This window comes from Haliotis asinina, chromosome 2 (assembly GCF_037392515.1).
Source record: "Haliotis asinina isolate JCU_RB_2024 chromosome 2, JCU_Hal_asi_v2, whole genome shotgun sequence".
NCBI lineage: Eukaryota > Metazoa > Mollusca > Gastropoda > Lepetellida > Haliotidae > Haliotis > Haliotis asinina.
In genome coordinates, this window is record NC_090281.1 from 29,848,324 (window position 1) to 29,865,151 (window position 16,828).

At 38.5% G+C, this 16,828-nt stretch overlaps 1 protein-coding gene across 1 annotated transcript; it reads right to left on the reverse strand.

Moving 5' to 3' along the window:
- Window positions 1–5,077: 5,077 nt before the first annotated feature.
- On the reverse strand, window positions 5,078–14,942 carry LOC137273562 (uncharacterized). Its single transcript, XM_067806303.1, has 2 exons — window positions 14,877–14,942; window positions 5,078–5,375 (listed from the first exon to the last, which is right to left on the reverse strand). Exons 1-2 carry the CDS (start codon window positions 14,934–14,936, stop codon window positions 5,169–5,171), a joined length of 267 nt encoding a protein of 88 aa, XP_067662404.1. The 5' UTR covers window positions 14,937–14,942; the 3' UTR covers window positions 5,078–5,168.
- Between the last annotated feature and the right edge of the window lie 1,886 nt (window positions 14,943–16,828).

The window sequence follows — 16,828 nt, forward strand, 5'->3', positions numbered from 1 at the left end:
TCGATTTATAGCCGTCAGCAGGCTTTACTGAGCGATCTGCGAACCCCTTCTCGGTTAGAATTTGACACGATAGTCAACAAAGTGAACTCCTTCAAGGCATTTAGTTTCCAGATTTTTAATCTGCGACAAGTATGCTACATGGGAGCGCAAAAAACACACAGGACCATGGTCCTCTTTTACAACCATGATGGATGTGCCTTTTAGAAATAGGTATGGGTTTCGTCTATACACATATTTTTGGTTTAAAAATATCTTGAATATTTTATACCTTAAAAGACATTTATATCTTCCACGAAATTTAATCTATCAACTGAATCAGTGAAAACGTTTCAAAGATCATTTACATAATATTACAGACAGTTGGAACGCTCCTACTCTAATGATCAGAGAGGGCGGAACCCATTTGTGTGACTGCTAGAAATTGTGATATAAAATGTTGTAAGCGACGTCTCAAAGTAAAGTCATGTTGAAGAATCAAGACTGGAGACAATTTGTAATACCTGTTGTTTATTTACAATAGCAGTTTAAACAGAATCATAGTTTAAACGACATCATTTACAGTGCTTCGATTTTTCTGGAAACCACACTCAATATTTGTTATTAAGTTGTTCGTTTTCAGGTACCAAATCATCTCCTTTTTACGGTTTTCCCATGGTCTACAGACATAAATCGTTGAAGGTATTTGCCTGTAATTGGAAGATTCACCATGTTCTCGGCCAAAGAACATACGTATTTTCCACCAGGAAGGTATAATATTCCCTGATGTGTATATTTGTTCACTATACAAACAAATTTGTGGAACATAGAAACGTTTTCAGACATGAATGAGACCCATTCTTCAGGAGCTGTTAATGAATATCATTAGCCCCTGTTGCGGTATCAGAGGCTTGCTCAAGGTCAGATCGTGTGACTAAAATTATTCCTTGTAGCATTCACGATTGTTTGGGTAAAACTTGTTTCTTCTTAGAAATCTTAGAAATTCATGGGTGTGATTTGGATGTTTCACCAATTATATTTGCTTTGCCAGTTTTATTAGTTAATAAAATATCAGCGGAACCTTTTATTGTCTTTTATTTGTTTATCCACACAGGCATCATGATCGAAACAGGCATCATGATCCACACGGGCATCATGATCCACGCCTTTGCCATGGATGTTTGTTATCATGATATTTTGGAAACATAGTTTCTTCAAGACTGACGTTTGGTTTGTTTTAATGGGCTCCGCGTCTTGGCATTATTAATTGTACCATTATCTATATCATGGTTTGTAGAATGTGTGCAAGAATATTCTTTGCAGCTTTTCACGACATTCTCTGGCCTGTAGGAATTCGTTTTTAAAGCATGGTATACGGAAATGTGGAGTTGCAGAGGTGCATGTGATGCTGGAATTGTCTTGTCAGTAAGTGTATCTGACATATGTTATGTGTGAGCGAGTGAGCGATTTTAGGTTTACGCCGCACCCGGCAATAATGGAGTCTGGACCAGACAATCCAATATTCAACGGCATTCGCATCGATCTGCGCAACTTGAAACCGATGACATGAGTCAATAAGTCAGTGAGTCTGACCACCCGATCCTGTTAGTTGCTGCTTACGACAAGTGTACATTACTGAAGGCGAATATTCTAACCTTGACCTTCACGGGTCCATGTGTTATAACCTGAAATGAATTTTCTCAGAGATTTTACCTGTAGAAGGTTGGTACACTTCCCGAATGCGAGTTGTGTTCATCAAGACTGCTCATGATGAAACATGGCTTGGAAGTTGATCATACAGGTATAGAAGATGTGACTGGCGAATTTCGAAAGAAGGTGGAACGTACAAACTGATTGTGCAGGGTCAGACGAAAAGCAAGCAATAGTTTGAAGATGATTAGTATAAAGAGAGACATGGCTGTTCATGGTACCCTGCCGTATCAGAATAGAACCTTGTCCAGTGGCTTTGTCTGCTGGAGGAGAAAATGAGTGATGCCCACTGTATTGTCGTGAAGTAAATGTATCTCTATTTTGAAAATATGCGTATTTGGAGACAGACTGCTGATGGTTGGAGAACCTCCATAAGCTATTTGTAATTCACTGAAGCCAGTCAGTCCTCTGCAAATCCGCTGATTTATAATGACCAATTGAGACATGGTGGCTTAATCGGAGATCTCTGTCGTGAATTTGAACTATTCTTTCGCTTCTCCTGTGAGTCCAGTGTCTTTCAAATTATATTTCATGCAACATATTTAATTGCAGAATGTGTGTCCTTTTATTGTTTGGCTAAATTAGGTTACAATGGAAAACGACTGAAGGGATGATGTAAATCCAGCTTCGGGGCATCCAGGTATCAAACGTACTGCAAGTCCCCATGGGCCCTTGTATGGTGATATACCTCAATTTATTTCGATCTACAGCCAATTTTATATTGTACTGTTTTAATAGTAAGAAAATGATACATTTTCAAAATAGGTTTACATTCATGTCTTTGATTTTCTAGTGGTATTTATTGTCTTGACAGGTGTTTGTAATTTTAACTCTGTATTTGTCATGTAGTCGAAACTTTTTTAAGTCACGATGCGGCTGAAAGTGTCGATGTGTCAGTAAGTCGTAACTCACTCATGCACCCAGTCCAAATCAATCGGACCTTCTTTTGAGAAAGGAGAATGATCACCTGGCACTGTTCTTGCATTTCGTAAACATACTGTCACAACCTTAGCTTCTGTTGCATGTATCAAGGTCGAAACACATAGACACTGCAAGTTGTCTGATTAGTAATGGCGTTTTTAACAAATAATTCTGTACTCACGAAGTGACCAATGGTACGTCCGTTTTAAAGGAAAAGACGATAACTATCTCTTATTAGGTAATTGGTCTCTAAGTACCAAACTAGGCGATTAATGATCATGGGTTTGATAGACTAAGTTAATCGATAATTTGACGGATCCTTATGATAACGCCCATGGTTATGTATTGGCACTACTATACAGCGTCACGGCATTACGAAGGTAATTTCCCGATATTTTCCCGGTAATTTCCAAATATCATCAAAACTAAACAGGATTCTGTTAAGTGCTTCAGGGGTCGATATTATATGGCATGGGGTGATGCACTCTATGAGCAAATCCATGGCCTTCCCATGGGATCCCGTCTCACTCTTATCCTTTCTGAAATGTAGATGACGTCCTTTGAACAACAATTAAGCCCTCAGCACCTCACTAATCAAACCAACCTGCAGGTTCAGGAAGGTTGATGACACCTTTGTTATTCTCCCTCACGACAATGAACCCCTCTGAACTTCTCCAACATCTTAACCAACAACACCCCCGCATCCAATTTACATTTGAAACTGAAAACAACTCACAACTACCCTTTCTTGACGTTCTTGTTACCCGTAATACTGAAAACACTATCCAAACCTACCCACACTGACCAATACCTCCACTTTGATTCTAATCACCCCCTCAGAACTAAAACCGGCGTTATCTCCACCCTCACCCGCCGTGCTGTAAAGTTATCCTCTCTCCCCTCTAAACCTGAACTAAATCATCTCCGGCACGTCTTTACCAAACTCAACATCTACCCTACTAAACATGTCGACCGCATCATCAACTCCACCATCAACCCCACACCTAAACCCAAAGCTACTAAGTCTGATTCAGCTCCTGTTCGCATCTCACTTCCTTACATTGGCAAAACATCACACCACATATGCATTAGCCGTCTACTCAAGCAACAACCAGACATCGACACATACTTCACCCCAGCCACACCCATCAAAACCATCATCAGGGCAAATGGTAGGAAACATCCCACAACAAAACAAGAGCCTAAGGTTGTGGTATACAACATCAGCTGCAGCTGTGGCAGCAACTACATTGGGGAAAATTCCAGACCACTAAACATTCGCATCAAAGAACACAAGACATCAACAAACAAAGCAGACAAAACATCAGCCATTTCGGAACACATTACCAAATTTCCTGACCACAAAATCAATTAGAACACTATCAAAACACTCTCCAGCAACAAACATGTGTACAAGCAGAGAAAATTGGCCGAAGCTATTCACATACGCAGACACAACCCTTCTATAAACAGGGATCAGGTTATATTTCTACCTAACCAGTTCGACACTTTGATCAAGAAATATTAATCTCTGGCTTCCGCCACTAATCCTCTATTAATTGGTCTCCTCAACGCTGTAATCCCCCACCCCCACCCCTGGCTTCACACTAATTACTGGTTATGTCAACAACTCAAGTTATATCCTTTGATGTTTTTGGTATCTCATCTCCTAAATTATGTTGTTGTTATTGTTAATCTCCTCAGCAATATCTCATGTACCTGTATATAAACTGTTACACCTTGTCCTCCCATATGCCTGAAAACGGTATAAGAATCCATACCGAAACGTCGCTATTGTGAAAATAAAGAAGCTGATTATCCATAAAATTTGTTCCGTCACCTTCAGCTCAGCAACTTCTAAACTACCTCCAAAACAGTAAAACCATTCATGAGCTGAGGATGTGTTGTTTGGAACTGTAGCAAGCGTATCACAGAAAGCTTTCCCACTGTTCAGAAAAACGAAGAAAAGTCCACATTAATCGTGAAAATAACAACATAAACAAAATACACTAAAAGCAGCAACGAAAAACTATGAAGCGGCTACATTTTTACATCAGCGAACTTTGACCTCTTCCATGTGCGCACTCGACACTCATCTGTCTGCTAACATAGACACCTCGTCTACAATCTTCAGTTAGTGCACTGACTAAATCAAGAATGCGACCATTTAGTATATATATCAGATCTGTGTCTCAATACTTTAGATATACGGCTCAATAGCGTTGTATCAGATATCAGTACTGTTACTCATTTTAACCCTGTTCTTTGTTTGTTTACTATATATGACACTATTTTAGACTTGTGCTGGTTTTAATAGGACCCGCCGACCATTTGCCACGGAAATTTCAAAACCGTAACAAAATATTTAATGTTTCTCAAAACCATTTGATCGCACATGATGATATCTGGAAATGTCGGAACACTTCCACAAAACTCAAAGTTATGTTCTGTCGGATCTAAAACTTCACCATGATTTGCAACACGTTTTTATTCAGGGCATATCAGCCACATAAGCAAAGATTACACTCCTGTATTATGGACACTGTGCATGGACAATCATATTATCCCACCAAGCCCTTGCCTTTGGGGAAGATTACTCCACCACGATAGTAATCTTGCCAGACGGGTTGCTTGTTAAACTGTTGTTGATTGATGGTGGCATACTGTTTGAAGTCTTGGTTGTTCCATACGTCGTTTCCTCCCTGTCCGTATCCTCCTCCGTACCCTCCCCCGTACCCTCCTCCGTACCCTCCGCCGTATCCTCCGCCGTATCCTCCGCCGTATCCTCCGCCGTGTCCGTATATAATTGTGACTGAGGCCATCGCCACCAGTAGGACCAAATAGACTGCTACAGCAAAGGTTTTCATGGTGTTTATATCTGCACCAAAGAAAATATATACTGTCAGATAAATACGATTCTTTCAGTTAAGTTCAGCTAATCACACGGATCAGTTATGTTCTGATCGAGACATATATGCATCCAAAATCTCCCCAGTGCATCCATAATCCGTCGAACTATTTGAGTCGATCCCTGTGTTTTCTTGTAATTCTATATTTGCACATATTGATAGTTAGTGAAGTGAAAGTTAAGGTAAAGCAGACAATATTTCAGCCAAATAGTGAGGTGAACAAAGTTACTATATTTGAAGGACAGCAAAACATCAATGAGTTAAGTTTTACGCTGCATTCAGCAACGTTCCAGCTATATGGAGGAGGTATGTAAATAATCGAGTCTGGACCAGACAATCCAGTGATTGAACATGAGCATCGATCAGCACAATTGGGAACCGATGACATGTACCAACCAAATCAGCGAGCATGACCACCCGATCCCGTTAGTCGTCTTTTATGACAAGAGTCCCCTTTTAGGGCAAATATGGGTTGCTGAAGGCCTATTCTATCCCGTACCTTCACGGGTCTCCTATTAGTATAGATTGCTGTTAAACTGCAGCAGTAAAGCCCCGGAGAGTTGCAAATGATACACGAGTATCAGATATCATGGAAAACCGCAAAGGTCCGAGTCAGAATTGGTCTTCAGCAAATCGTGCTGTATATATGAAGCGCGAATGCCAGCGTGATATTCCTCCGTGAAATACGCAGAGTAACTTTTGAATATATACTGCATATTCAACTGCAGTATTAAAATTGATTGAAAGAAATCCAGACTTACCAGATCTGCGTAGGGAAGTAGGTGAAGAATGGCAACTTGTTATCACCTTATATACGTTCAAGTTCTATGTTTTGGTCCCACTTTTTAAAACGTTTGACAGCCTTATTGTACCCCATCAGTTAAAAATTATTTGATCTGGCGAATATCAGTGTTAACATCTCAAGATCTATAAGTAGGTATGTGAAAATATGTTCACTTAAAATGTATTCTTTTTGACACTGATGAATTAATTCATACTCATCTATTTTGATTCAAAAAGGCTTCAGAGAATCACTTGACATGTTTATTAACGCTGTAACATGGAATAGGTGAAGTTGCTTAGAGAAAGTCGGAAGATATCTTTGACTGTGTCAGACTTATTGCACTTGGGAACATTTGGCAAGCGCATATGTGAAAGTTCACAAGGAGTCTTCTCATGCCATACCAAAGGCGTAGTTCATTGGTCATGGTGAGTGAGTGGTTTATTTTTACGACTCACTCAGCAATATTCCAGCTATATGGCTTCGGTCTGTAAATAACAGTGACTGTACCAGACAATCCGAAATGAGCATCGATCCATGCAATTTGGATGTGATGGCATGTGTCAACCAAGTCAACTGTTGTTGCTGTCTTTTATGAGTCAAAGGATAATACAGGTCAGGGAAACACATCTTATCGTGGTCACCACTAGAAGCTCCATGTACGTGTTGACAACCTATCATTTCAAAACACAGGGGTACGCACCCATTTATGCTTAGGGTGACTTTCATCGAATTTTGTGAGCTGGTTTCTTTTTGCAAGCAATGAAAGGAAGGAGGTGTCATTTTGCCACTAAACACAGTTTTTAATACTTTTTAACACTACAAAGGTGCGTAACCAATATGGGACAATATGCAGATAAGTGAATTTAAATTAGCTAATTTATTAGTCTTATGTGGTCGGATATCAACCTTTCTAGTCTTAAAATGGATTCTTTTGATTTAAACGCTTTCATGGAATATGAGCAAACTGGCTTTTATGCAACTATGTGTATTAACAAATTGATATATAGACATTTCATGGGCATTCTTGCCACCATAAAATGTTTTCTGATGAAATAAAGATCCTAATTTAGTGAAAAACTGAGTATAGAAAAAATGCAAACAATTTTCATTTTATTTTTCTATTTGAACACGGAAAGTTTTAACGCATTCTAAGTAACTTACATAATCAAATCGTGGGACAGTAAAAAAATATCGAACGGCCAAGTAAAGCGGCACTTTAAACTCTACAAGTAATGTGAATGGTTCAACCACTAAACAATCTACTCAGCTTTATTCACGTCTATACTGCAAGTTTCTATCTTCAACAATGGCAACAATGGCAGAAAAATGCGTTTTTGAAGGTCCCATCCTCCAAATGGGACAATATGCATAAATGGGTAAATGGAGGTGTTTGTATATATATATATGTAACATATCCAAACGCTCGGGGATTTAGGTCGATCACTCGGCAATATTATCCGTAATGCATTCTTCACTGTATATACTTACAAAATAGCATCATAACTAGAGAGATTTCAAAACACTTGGCCGTACGGTTAGGTCAAGATGCACATGGATTAAGCGAGTAAACATTTTCCCATTCACGAGAAATATTGTCTTTGTAGCAGAATTATGATTACAAGTTTTTCCGAGCTGACGCTTCAATAACTTACATAGTAATTATTGATCGGTATACAGATAATTGCGCACTTGAAGCTTCCAGCTTATCTTGTTTGTGATTTTGTTTGGCTTAACGTACAGAACGACAGAATCCTTTTACTATAATTATTTGCAGTACAATTGCGAACTGTCAATGAATATTGCGAATATAATATCAGGAGAATTAGCAAAAAATGCGATAACCCTTCATTTGGAATTTCGTCAAAGAACTCTTTTGCACCAATAAATATCTCATGTTATTTTGGCACCTTCTACTGTTACTGCCACAAAGAATGAAAGCTGCATGCCAAATCGTTTTATTTAGTAAATGAAACACTAATTGCAATGCTTTTTCTTAGTGAAATACCGTGTGTTTACAATCCACTAATTTATCAGACTTACGTACCAATGTTTCTTTACACTAATTCTACTTTACATTGCTTAGACTTATTGAAAACAAACCGTACTTACCGGTCACCAGAGATGTGACGAAGTGACGAGTGGCAAGTTAATCTCGTCTTATATACGCTCCAAATACATCCTTTGGCCTCCCTTTTAAATATATTTTACGGATGTGTTATGTAATGATTAATGCTTTAAGAATTATATACCCTGGAGAAATGAGGAATATTTTTCTTTGAAAGACATCTGATCTTAGTAGGAATATTCTTTGTGCAACAGAAAAAAACTTGCGTACATATTGTCAACAGAGAAATTCCAAACAAACTCGTGACAGGTTTACGTTCAGGCAATAATTATGGAACCATTTGCCCTGGAGAAATTGGGGAACCTGGGGATCGGTGTTTGATTCCAGGTAAGGAAGTAAACATTTATCACTGAATTGTGAGGACACACTATAGTTCACACTCCACATCATTGTCCTGTCTTGTCAACACTCTCTTGTTTGCAGGTTGCAGTAAGTGAGTGAGCTACGTTTTACGTCACTTTCAGTAATTTCCAAGCTATATATCTGCGGTCTGTAAATAATCGAGACTAAACCATGCTATTTAGTGGTCAACAAGCATGAACATGGCTCACGCAAATGTGATACGATGACATGCATCAAATAGGTAGTAGTCTCCTTTTATGGCGATCATAGGTTACTGAAAACAAATATTTTTATTTTTCCCCGTATCGTCAGGGGTTGTAGCAAAGGATTAAAAAGATCAGAAATCCTGTAAAGATTCAGATATTCAACATTCCTTAGTACGGCAGTAGCTGTGCATCTGTTCGTTTTATGGTAATGGATAGAGTCATTATTCTTAAAAAATACACTAAACTAAACTAAACTAAACTAAACTAAACTAAACTAAACTAAACTAAACTAAACTAAACTAAACTAAACTAAACTATGTTTAAATAAGACGTAACTGAAGTGTTGGGTCAGATGAAGATTTCAAACACACCAAAGAGTTTAACAACAATGTATATCTTATTCTGTATGTAAAACACTTTTTATGATTTGTGTGGGTGAGATGGTAACGAATTCGTATAAACCAAGAAATTATAGGTGTATGCAATGTTATTAATTACACATGTTAATCTCACAACGGTTTTTATATTTACAACACGTTCCGTGAGTGACAGACATGTGCTTCACTTATTGTACCCATGTGGGCAACCCAGTTTTTCGCCGTTACGACGAATAACACCAATTACAAGAGATCTCCTGTCTGGAAAATGTCGTCTGAGCTCCATGTTTGGTGAATGTATATAAAAGAAAATCGATTTATAGCCGTCAGCAGCCTTTAATGAGCGATCTGCGAACCCCTTCTCGGTTAGAATTCGACACAATATTCAACAAAGTGAGCTGCTTCAAGGCATTTAGTTTCCAGATTTTTAATCTGCGACAAGTATGCTACATGGGAGCGCAAAAAACACACAGGACCATGGTCCTCTTTTACAACCATGATGGATGTGCCTTTTAGAAATAGGTATGGGTTTCGTGTATACACATATTTTTGGTTTAAAAATATCTTGAATATTTTATACCTTAAAAGACATTTATACCTTTCACGAAATTTAATCTATCAACTGAATCAGTGAAAACGTTTCAAAGATTATTTACATAATGTTACAGACAGTTTGAACGCTTCTACTGTAATGATCAGAGAGGGCGGAACCCATTTGTCTGACTGCTAGAAATTGTGATATAAAATGTTGTAAGCGACGTCTCAAAGTAAAGTCATGTTGAAGAATCAAGAATGGAGACAATTGTAATACCTGTTGTTTATTTACAATAGCAGTTTAAACAGAATCATAGTTTAAACGACATCATTCACAGTGTTTCGATTTTTCTGGAAACCACACTCAATATTTGTTATTAAGTTGTTCGTTTTCAGGTACCAAATCATCTCCTTTTCACGGTTTTTCCCATGGTCTACAGACATAAATCGTTGAAGGTATTTGCCTGTAATTGGAAGATTCATTTGTGAAACATAGAAACGTTTTCAGACATGAATGAGACCCATTCTTCAGGAGCTGTTAATGAATATCATTAGCCCCTGTTGCGGTATCAGAGGCTTGCTCAAGGTCAGATCGTGTGACTAAAATAATTCTTTGTAGCATTCACGATTGTCTGTGTAAAACTTGTTTCTTCTTCTTCTTTTGATTCTGAATCTTAGAAATTCATGGGTGTGATTTAGATGTTTGAAAAGAGTTTCGCCAATTTTATTTGCTTTGCCAGTTTTATTAGTTAATGAAATATCAGCTGAACCATATATTGCCTTTTATTTGTTGATCCACACAGGCATCATGATCCATGCAGGAACATCATGATCGAAACAGGCATCATGATCCACACAGGCATCATGATCCACGCCTTTGTCATGGATGTTTGTCATCATATTTTGGAAACAAAGTTCCTCCAAGACTGATGTTTGGCTTGTTTTAATGGGCTTCGCGTCTTGACATTATTAATTGTACCATTTTCCAAATCATGGTCTGTAGAATGTGTGCGAAAATATTGTTTGCAGCTTTTCACGACATTCTCTGGCCTGTAGGTATTCGTTTTTGAAGCATGGTATACGAAAATGTGGGGTTGCAGAGGTGCATGTGATGTTGGAATTGTCTTGTCAGTAAGTATATCTGACATATGTTATGTGCGAGCGAGTGTGCGATTTTAGGTTTACGCCGCACTCAGCAATAATAGAGTCTGGACCAGACAATCCAAAATTCACAAAAATTCGCAACTATCTGCGCAACTGGAAACCGATGACATGAGTCAATAAGTCAGTGAGTCTGACCACCCGATCCCGTTAGTTGCTGCTTACGACAAGTGTACATTACTGAAGGCGAACAGTCTAACCTTGACCTTCACGGGTCCATGTGTTATAATCTGAAATGAATTTTCTCAGAGATTTTACCTGTATTAGTAGTATGGACACTTCCCGAATGCGAGTTGTGTCTGTTAAGACTGCTCATGATGAAACATGGCTTGGAAGCTGATCATACAGACATAGAAGATGTGACTGGCGAATTTCGGAAGAAGGTGGAACGTAGGGTCAGACGAAAAGCAAGCAATAGTTTGAAGATTAGTATAAAGAGAGACATGGCTGTTCATGGTACCCTGCCGTATCAGAATAGAACCTTGTCCAGTTACTTTGTCTTCTGAAGGAGGAAATGAGTGATGCCCACTGCATTGTCGTGAAGTAAATGTATCTCTATTTTGAAAATATGTGTATTGTGTTTTGGAGACATACCGCTGACGGTTGGAGAACCTGCATAAGCTATTTGTAATTCACTGAAGCCAGTCAGTCCTCTGCAAATCTTCTTATTTATAATGACCGATTTAGTCACGGTGGCTTAATCGGAGATCTCTGTCGTGAATTTGAACTATTCCTTCGCTTCTCCTGTGAGGCCAGTGTCAACATATTTTAATTGCAGAGTACGTGTCCTTTTATTGTTTGGCTAAATTAGGTTACAGTGGAAAACGACTGAAGGGATGATGTAAATCCAGCTTCGGGGCATCCAGGTATCAAACGTACTGCAAGTCCCCATGGGCCCTTGTATGGTGATATACCTCAATTTATTTCGATCTACAGCCAATTTTATATTGTACTGTTTTAATAGTAAGAAAATGATACATTTACACAATAGGTTTACATTCATGTCTTTGATTTTCTAGTGGTATTTATTGTCTTGACAGGTGTTTGTAATTTTAACTCTGTATTTGTCATGTAGTCGAAACTTTTTTAAGTCACGATGCGGCTGAAAGTGTCGATGTGTCAGTAAGTCTTAACTCACTCATGCACCCAGTCCAAATCAATCGGACCTTCTTTTGAGAAAGGAGAATGATCACCTGGCACTGTTCTTGCATTTCGTAAACATACTGTCACAACCTTAGCTTCTGTTGCATGTATCAAGGTCGAAACACATAGGCACTGCATGCTGTCTGATTAGTAATGGCGTTTTTAACAAATAATTCTGTACTCACGAAGTGACCAATGGTACGTCCGTTTTAAAGGAAAAGACGATAACTATCTCTTATTAGGTAATTGGTCTCTAAGTACCAACCTAGGCGATTAATGATCATGGGTTTGATAGACTAAGTTAATCGATAATTTGACGGATCCTTATGATAACGCCCATGGTTAGGTATTTGCACTACTATACATCGTCACGGCATTACGAAGGTAATTTCCCGACGTCCAAATATCATCAAAACTAAACAAGATTCTGTTACGTGCTTCAGGGGTCGATATTATATGGCATCAGCTCCTATAGCAGTCTTCTCTGCTGAGTCAAGAGCAGTATGGAGCTCATTAATGGAAAATATCATATTGTAATCTTCCCCTTTATCCTAATTAATATCAATAGTTTTCACCCACTTTATTCGCAATATCTGATTTATCAGTAATTAATTGATATCCATGTTTAAAAGCTTGATTCAGCACCCTTGCCTTTACTTCTCTGTATCATGTTCCATACCCTGGACACGAGCGTTCGTGAATGTACTTTGGATCCATACTTTTACAAATATTGGGGTACACTTTGCGGGAATATAAACCACGCTTTAGCATTTATGACTTTGTTTAAATTTGTTTAAATTAAGGACCAGCAGATAAATCAAGGGACGAGTATGGTCATGTACCAGGATGTGGGAAATAAAATCCTATCTAATGTATTATGAAATAATACACACCTTTTTAAATTTTAAAAGGAAAGTTCTCATATTCACATATATAGGAAGTAATTTGTATGCGGTATGCTGGCATGTTCTTCAGAACCAGAGGAAAAGTGTCTCTCCACTGACGAGCATTCCACTGCCCAGACAAATAACGGTCAACTAATGACGATAAGGTTAACACTAAGACTAAGTTTATTTACACTGTATGTATTATCAAATAATACACACCTATTTAAAATTTTAAAAGAAAGTTCTCCTGTACCCCCTAGTTACGTGGAGTAGGAGCTCCCAAGAGCGGATGCAACCCTTGTCAGAACCACAAGACGTATCCCGTTGCTGTTACATAACTACAAGTATGTGGTCTCCACATCGTTATTTGTCCACTAGAGAGGTCCGATTTCACTTAATGTCACAAAAGGTTGCATATCTTCAGATTATTTTCTATCCTTTAATTTCCAGGATAATCTTGATATCCCCAGCTAAAAGTTTCACTGATGGTACAGCTACAATGTTATGGAGAGTAGTAACTAAATGTTATTGACATTAAGGTTGATCCATAATCCCTCAAATGATCATACGACCAGTGAAGTTAGACTTGATCTATAGCAACCCATGCTTGTTGTAAGAGGCAACCAACGGGATCGGGCTGTCAGACTCGCTGTCGTCATCGTATCCCAAGTGTTGCAACTTTCCCTTCTTATAATGATTAAAATGCTGAAGCCCTAAAGTTTCCATTCGTGAAAACGGCGTTATCGGGTGTACATATCCTATACAACCCTGACTGACAGTTGGTGGTGAGGTAGCCTAGTGCCTAAAGTGCTGGCTTGTCACGTCGGATCACCACGTGTGTGTGAAGTGTGTGTGAAGCCCATTTCTGGTGTCCCTGATATAGCTGCACTAATACTAAAAGATTACTCACTCATTCTAGTAGATATGTTCCCTAATGCAAAGAATATTGCTGAAATATTGCTGAAATATTGCAAAAAACGGAAATAACAACATAAACAAAATACCTCGCTACTGAAACACTACAAGCAGCAACGAAAAACTATGAAGCGGCTACATTTTTACATCAGCGAACTTTGACCTCTTCCATGTGCGCACTCGACACTCATCTGTCTGCTAACATAGACACCTCGTCTATATATTTTCACCACCCGTCTACAATTTTCAGTTAGTGCATCGACCAAATCAAGAATGCGTCCATTTAGTATATATATCAGATCTGTGTCTCAATACTTTAGATTTGAGGCTCAATAGCATTGTATCAGATGTCAGTACTGTTACTCATTTTAACCCTGTTCTTTGTTTGTTTACTATATATTACACTATTTTAGACTTGTGCTGGTTTTAATGGGACCCACCAACCATTTGCCACGGAAATTTCAAAACCGTAACAAAATATTTAATGTTTCTCAAAACCATTTGATCGCACATGATTTGGAAATGTCGGAACTATTTCACAAAACTCAAAGTTATGTTCTGTCGGATCTAAAACTTCACAACGATTTGCAACACGTTTTTATTCAGGACATGTCAGTCACATATGCAAAGATTTACAGTCCTGTATTATGGACACTGTGCATGGACAATCATATTATCCCACCAAGCCCTTGCCTTTGGGGAAGATTACTCCACCACGATAGTAATCTTGCCAGACGGGTTGCTTGTTAAACTGTTGTTGATTGATGGTGGCATACTGTTTGAAGTCTTGGTTGTTCCATGCGTCATTTCCCCCCTGTCCGTATCCTGGAACGTATGCATCCAGGTAGCCTCTGTCGTATCCTCTGTCGTATCCTCTGTAAGGAATTGTGGCTGAGGCCATCGCCACCAGTAGGACCAAACAGACTGCTACAGCAGAGGTTTTCATGGTGGATATTTCTGCGCCAAAGAAAATAAATACTGTCAGATAAATACGATTCTTTCAGTTAAGTTCAGCTAATCACACGGATCAGTTATGTTCTGGTCGAGATATATATGCATCCAAAATCTCCCCAGTGCATCCATAATCCGTCGAACTATTTGAGCCGAGCCCCGTGTTTTCTTGTAATTCTATATTAGCACATATTGATAGTTAGTGAAGTGAAAGTTAAGGTAACGCAGGCAATATTTCAACCATATAGTGACGTGAACAAAGTTACTATATTTGAAGGACAGCAAAACATCAAAAGCATATCACATAATTCAAATCTAATAACTACTCATTTCCAAATCTAAGACCCTGATCCCGGGGTAGAACAGGCCTTCAGCAACCAATGCTTGTCAAAAAAGGCGACTATGCTTGTCGTAAGAGGTTACTAAGGGGATCGAGTGGTCGATTATTTACAGACTGCCGCCATATAGCTGGAATATTGCTGAGTGCGGCGTAAAACAACACTGACTCACTCACTCCAGTTCTATAAATGCAACTCGATGTGACACATATCAACATTAACACATGGGCTATGGATCATCAACAACCAAAGCTAGGCCACTTTACTGGGATGTATTCGGACTTACAGTACATCAGCTTGCTGCATGAATCCCCAGTATGATTTAAACCATCATTTCAGCCACTCGTAAATAATGTTTGCCGTAAGTTAAAAAATACAACTAAAGCAATATTATTCCGATTGTATCCAATGCACTGTAATACCACTAAGCAATCATCAGGGAATAATCTTTTTACGATACTTAAGTTTACGATACAACCTCATAAAGGGAAATATAGTAATAGTTTTTGGTTACTTCAACCTCATGTAAAGCACACCCACTCAAAAACTACTGAAACCCAATCTCTTTTAAAAACTCTGGGAATTGTTTGTGTTAAAATACATATTGATATTGATAAAAGTACATGAACCAAAATAATAAAAACGTTGATTAATGAATAGAATGTTTTTGGAAATACTTAGATACATATGAAACACGGAAATATTGTAAAAGATATTGAAAATAGTGCTGATTATTCACTAAAACCTTCCTCTTTATAGTCTAGCATAACATACAGTACAAAACAAAAGTCTATTAGTAAGTGAGTTTAGTTTTACGCTGCACTCAGCAACGTTCCAGCTATATGGAGGAGGTATGTAATAGAGTCTGGACCAGGCAATCCAGTGATTGAACATGAGCATCGATCAGCGCAAATGAGAACCGATGACATGTGCCAACGAAGTTAGCGAGCATGACCACCTGATCCCGTTAGTCGTCGACAAGAGTCCCCTTTTAGGGCAAACATGGGTTGCTGAAGGCCTATTCTATCCCGGACCTTCACGGGTCTCCTATTATTATAGATTGCTGTTAAACTGCAGTAAAGCCCCGGAGAGTTGCAAATGATACGCGAGTATCAGATGTCATGGAAAACCTCAAAGGTCCGAGTCAGAATTGGTCTTCAGCAAATCGTGCTGTATATATGAAGCGCGAATGCCAGCGTGATATTCCTCTGTGAAATACGCAGAGTAACTTTTAGATATATACTGCAGTCCAACTGCAGTATTGAAATTGATTGAAAGAAATCCAGACTTACCAGATCTGCGTGCAAGGACGTAGGTGAAGAATGGCAACTTGTTATCACCTTATATACGTTCAAGTTCTATGTTTTGGTCCCACTTTTTAAAACGTTTGACAGCTTTATTGTACCCCATCAGTTAAAAATTATTTGATCTGGCGAATATCAGTGTTAACATCTCAAGATCTATAAGTAGGTATGTGAAAATATGTTCACTTAAAATATATTCTTTTTGACACTGATGAATTAATTCATACTCATCTATTTTGATTCAA

Coding starts and splice junctions, on each gene's coding strand:
- LOC137273562 (XM_067806303.1), bottom strand. CDS start 14,936: ATGAAAACCTCTGCTGTAGCAGTCTGTTTGGTCCTACTGGTGGCGATG. Junction 5,376..14,876: donor TGGCGATGGCCTCAGCCACA/ATTCCTTACAGA, acceptor GGCGGAGGATAC/GGCGGAGGATACGGCGGAGG.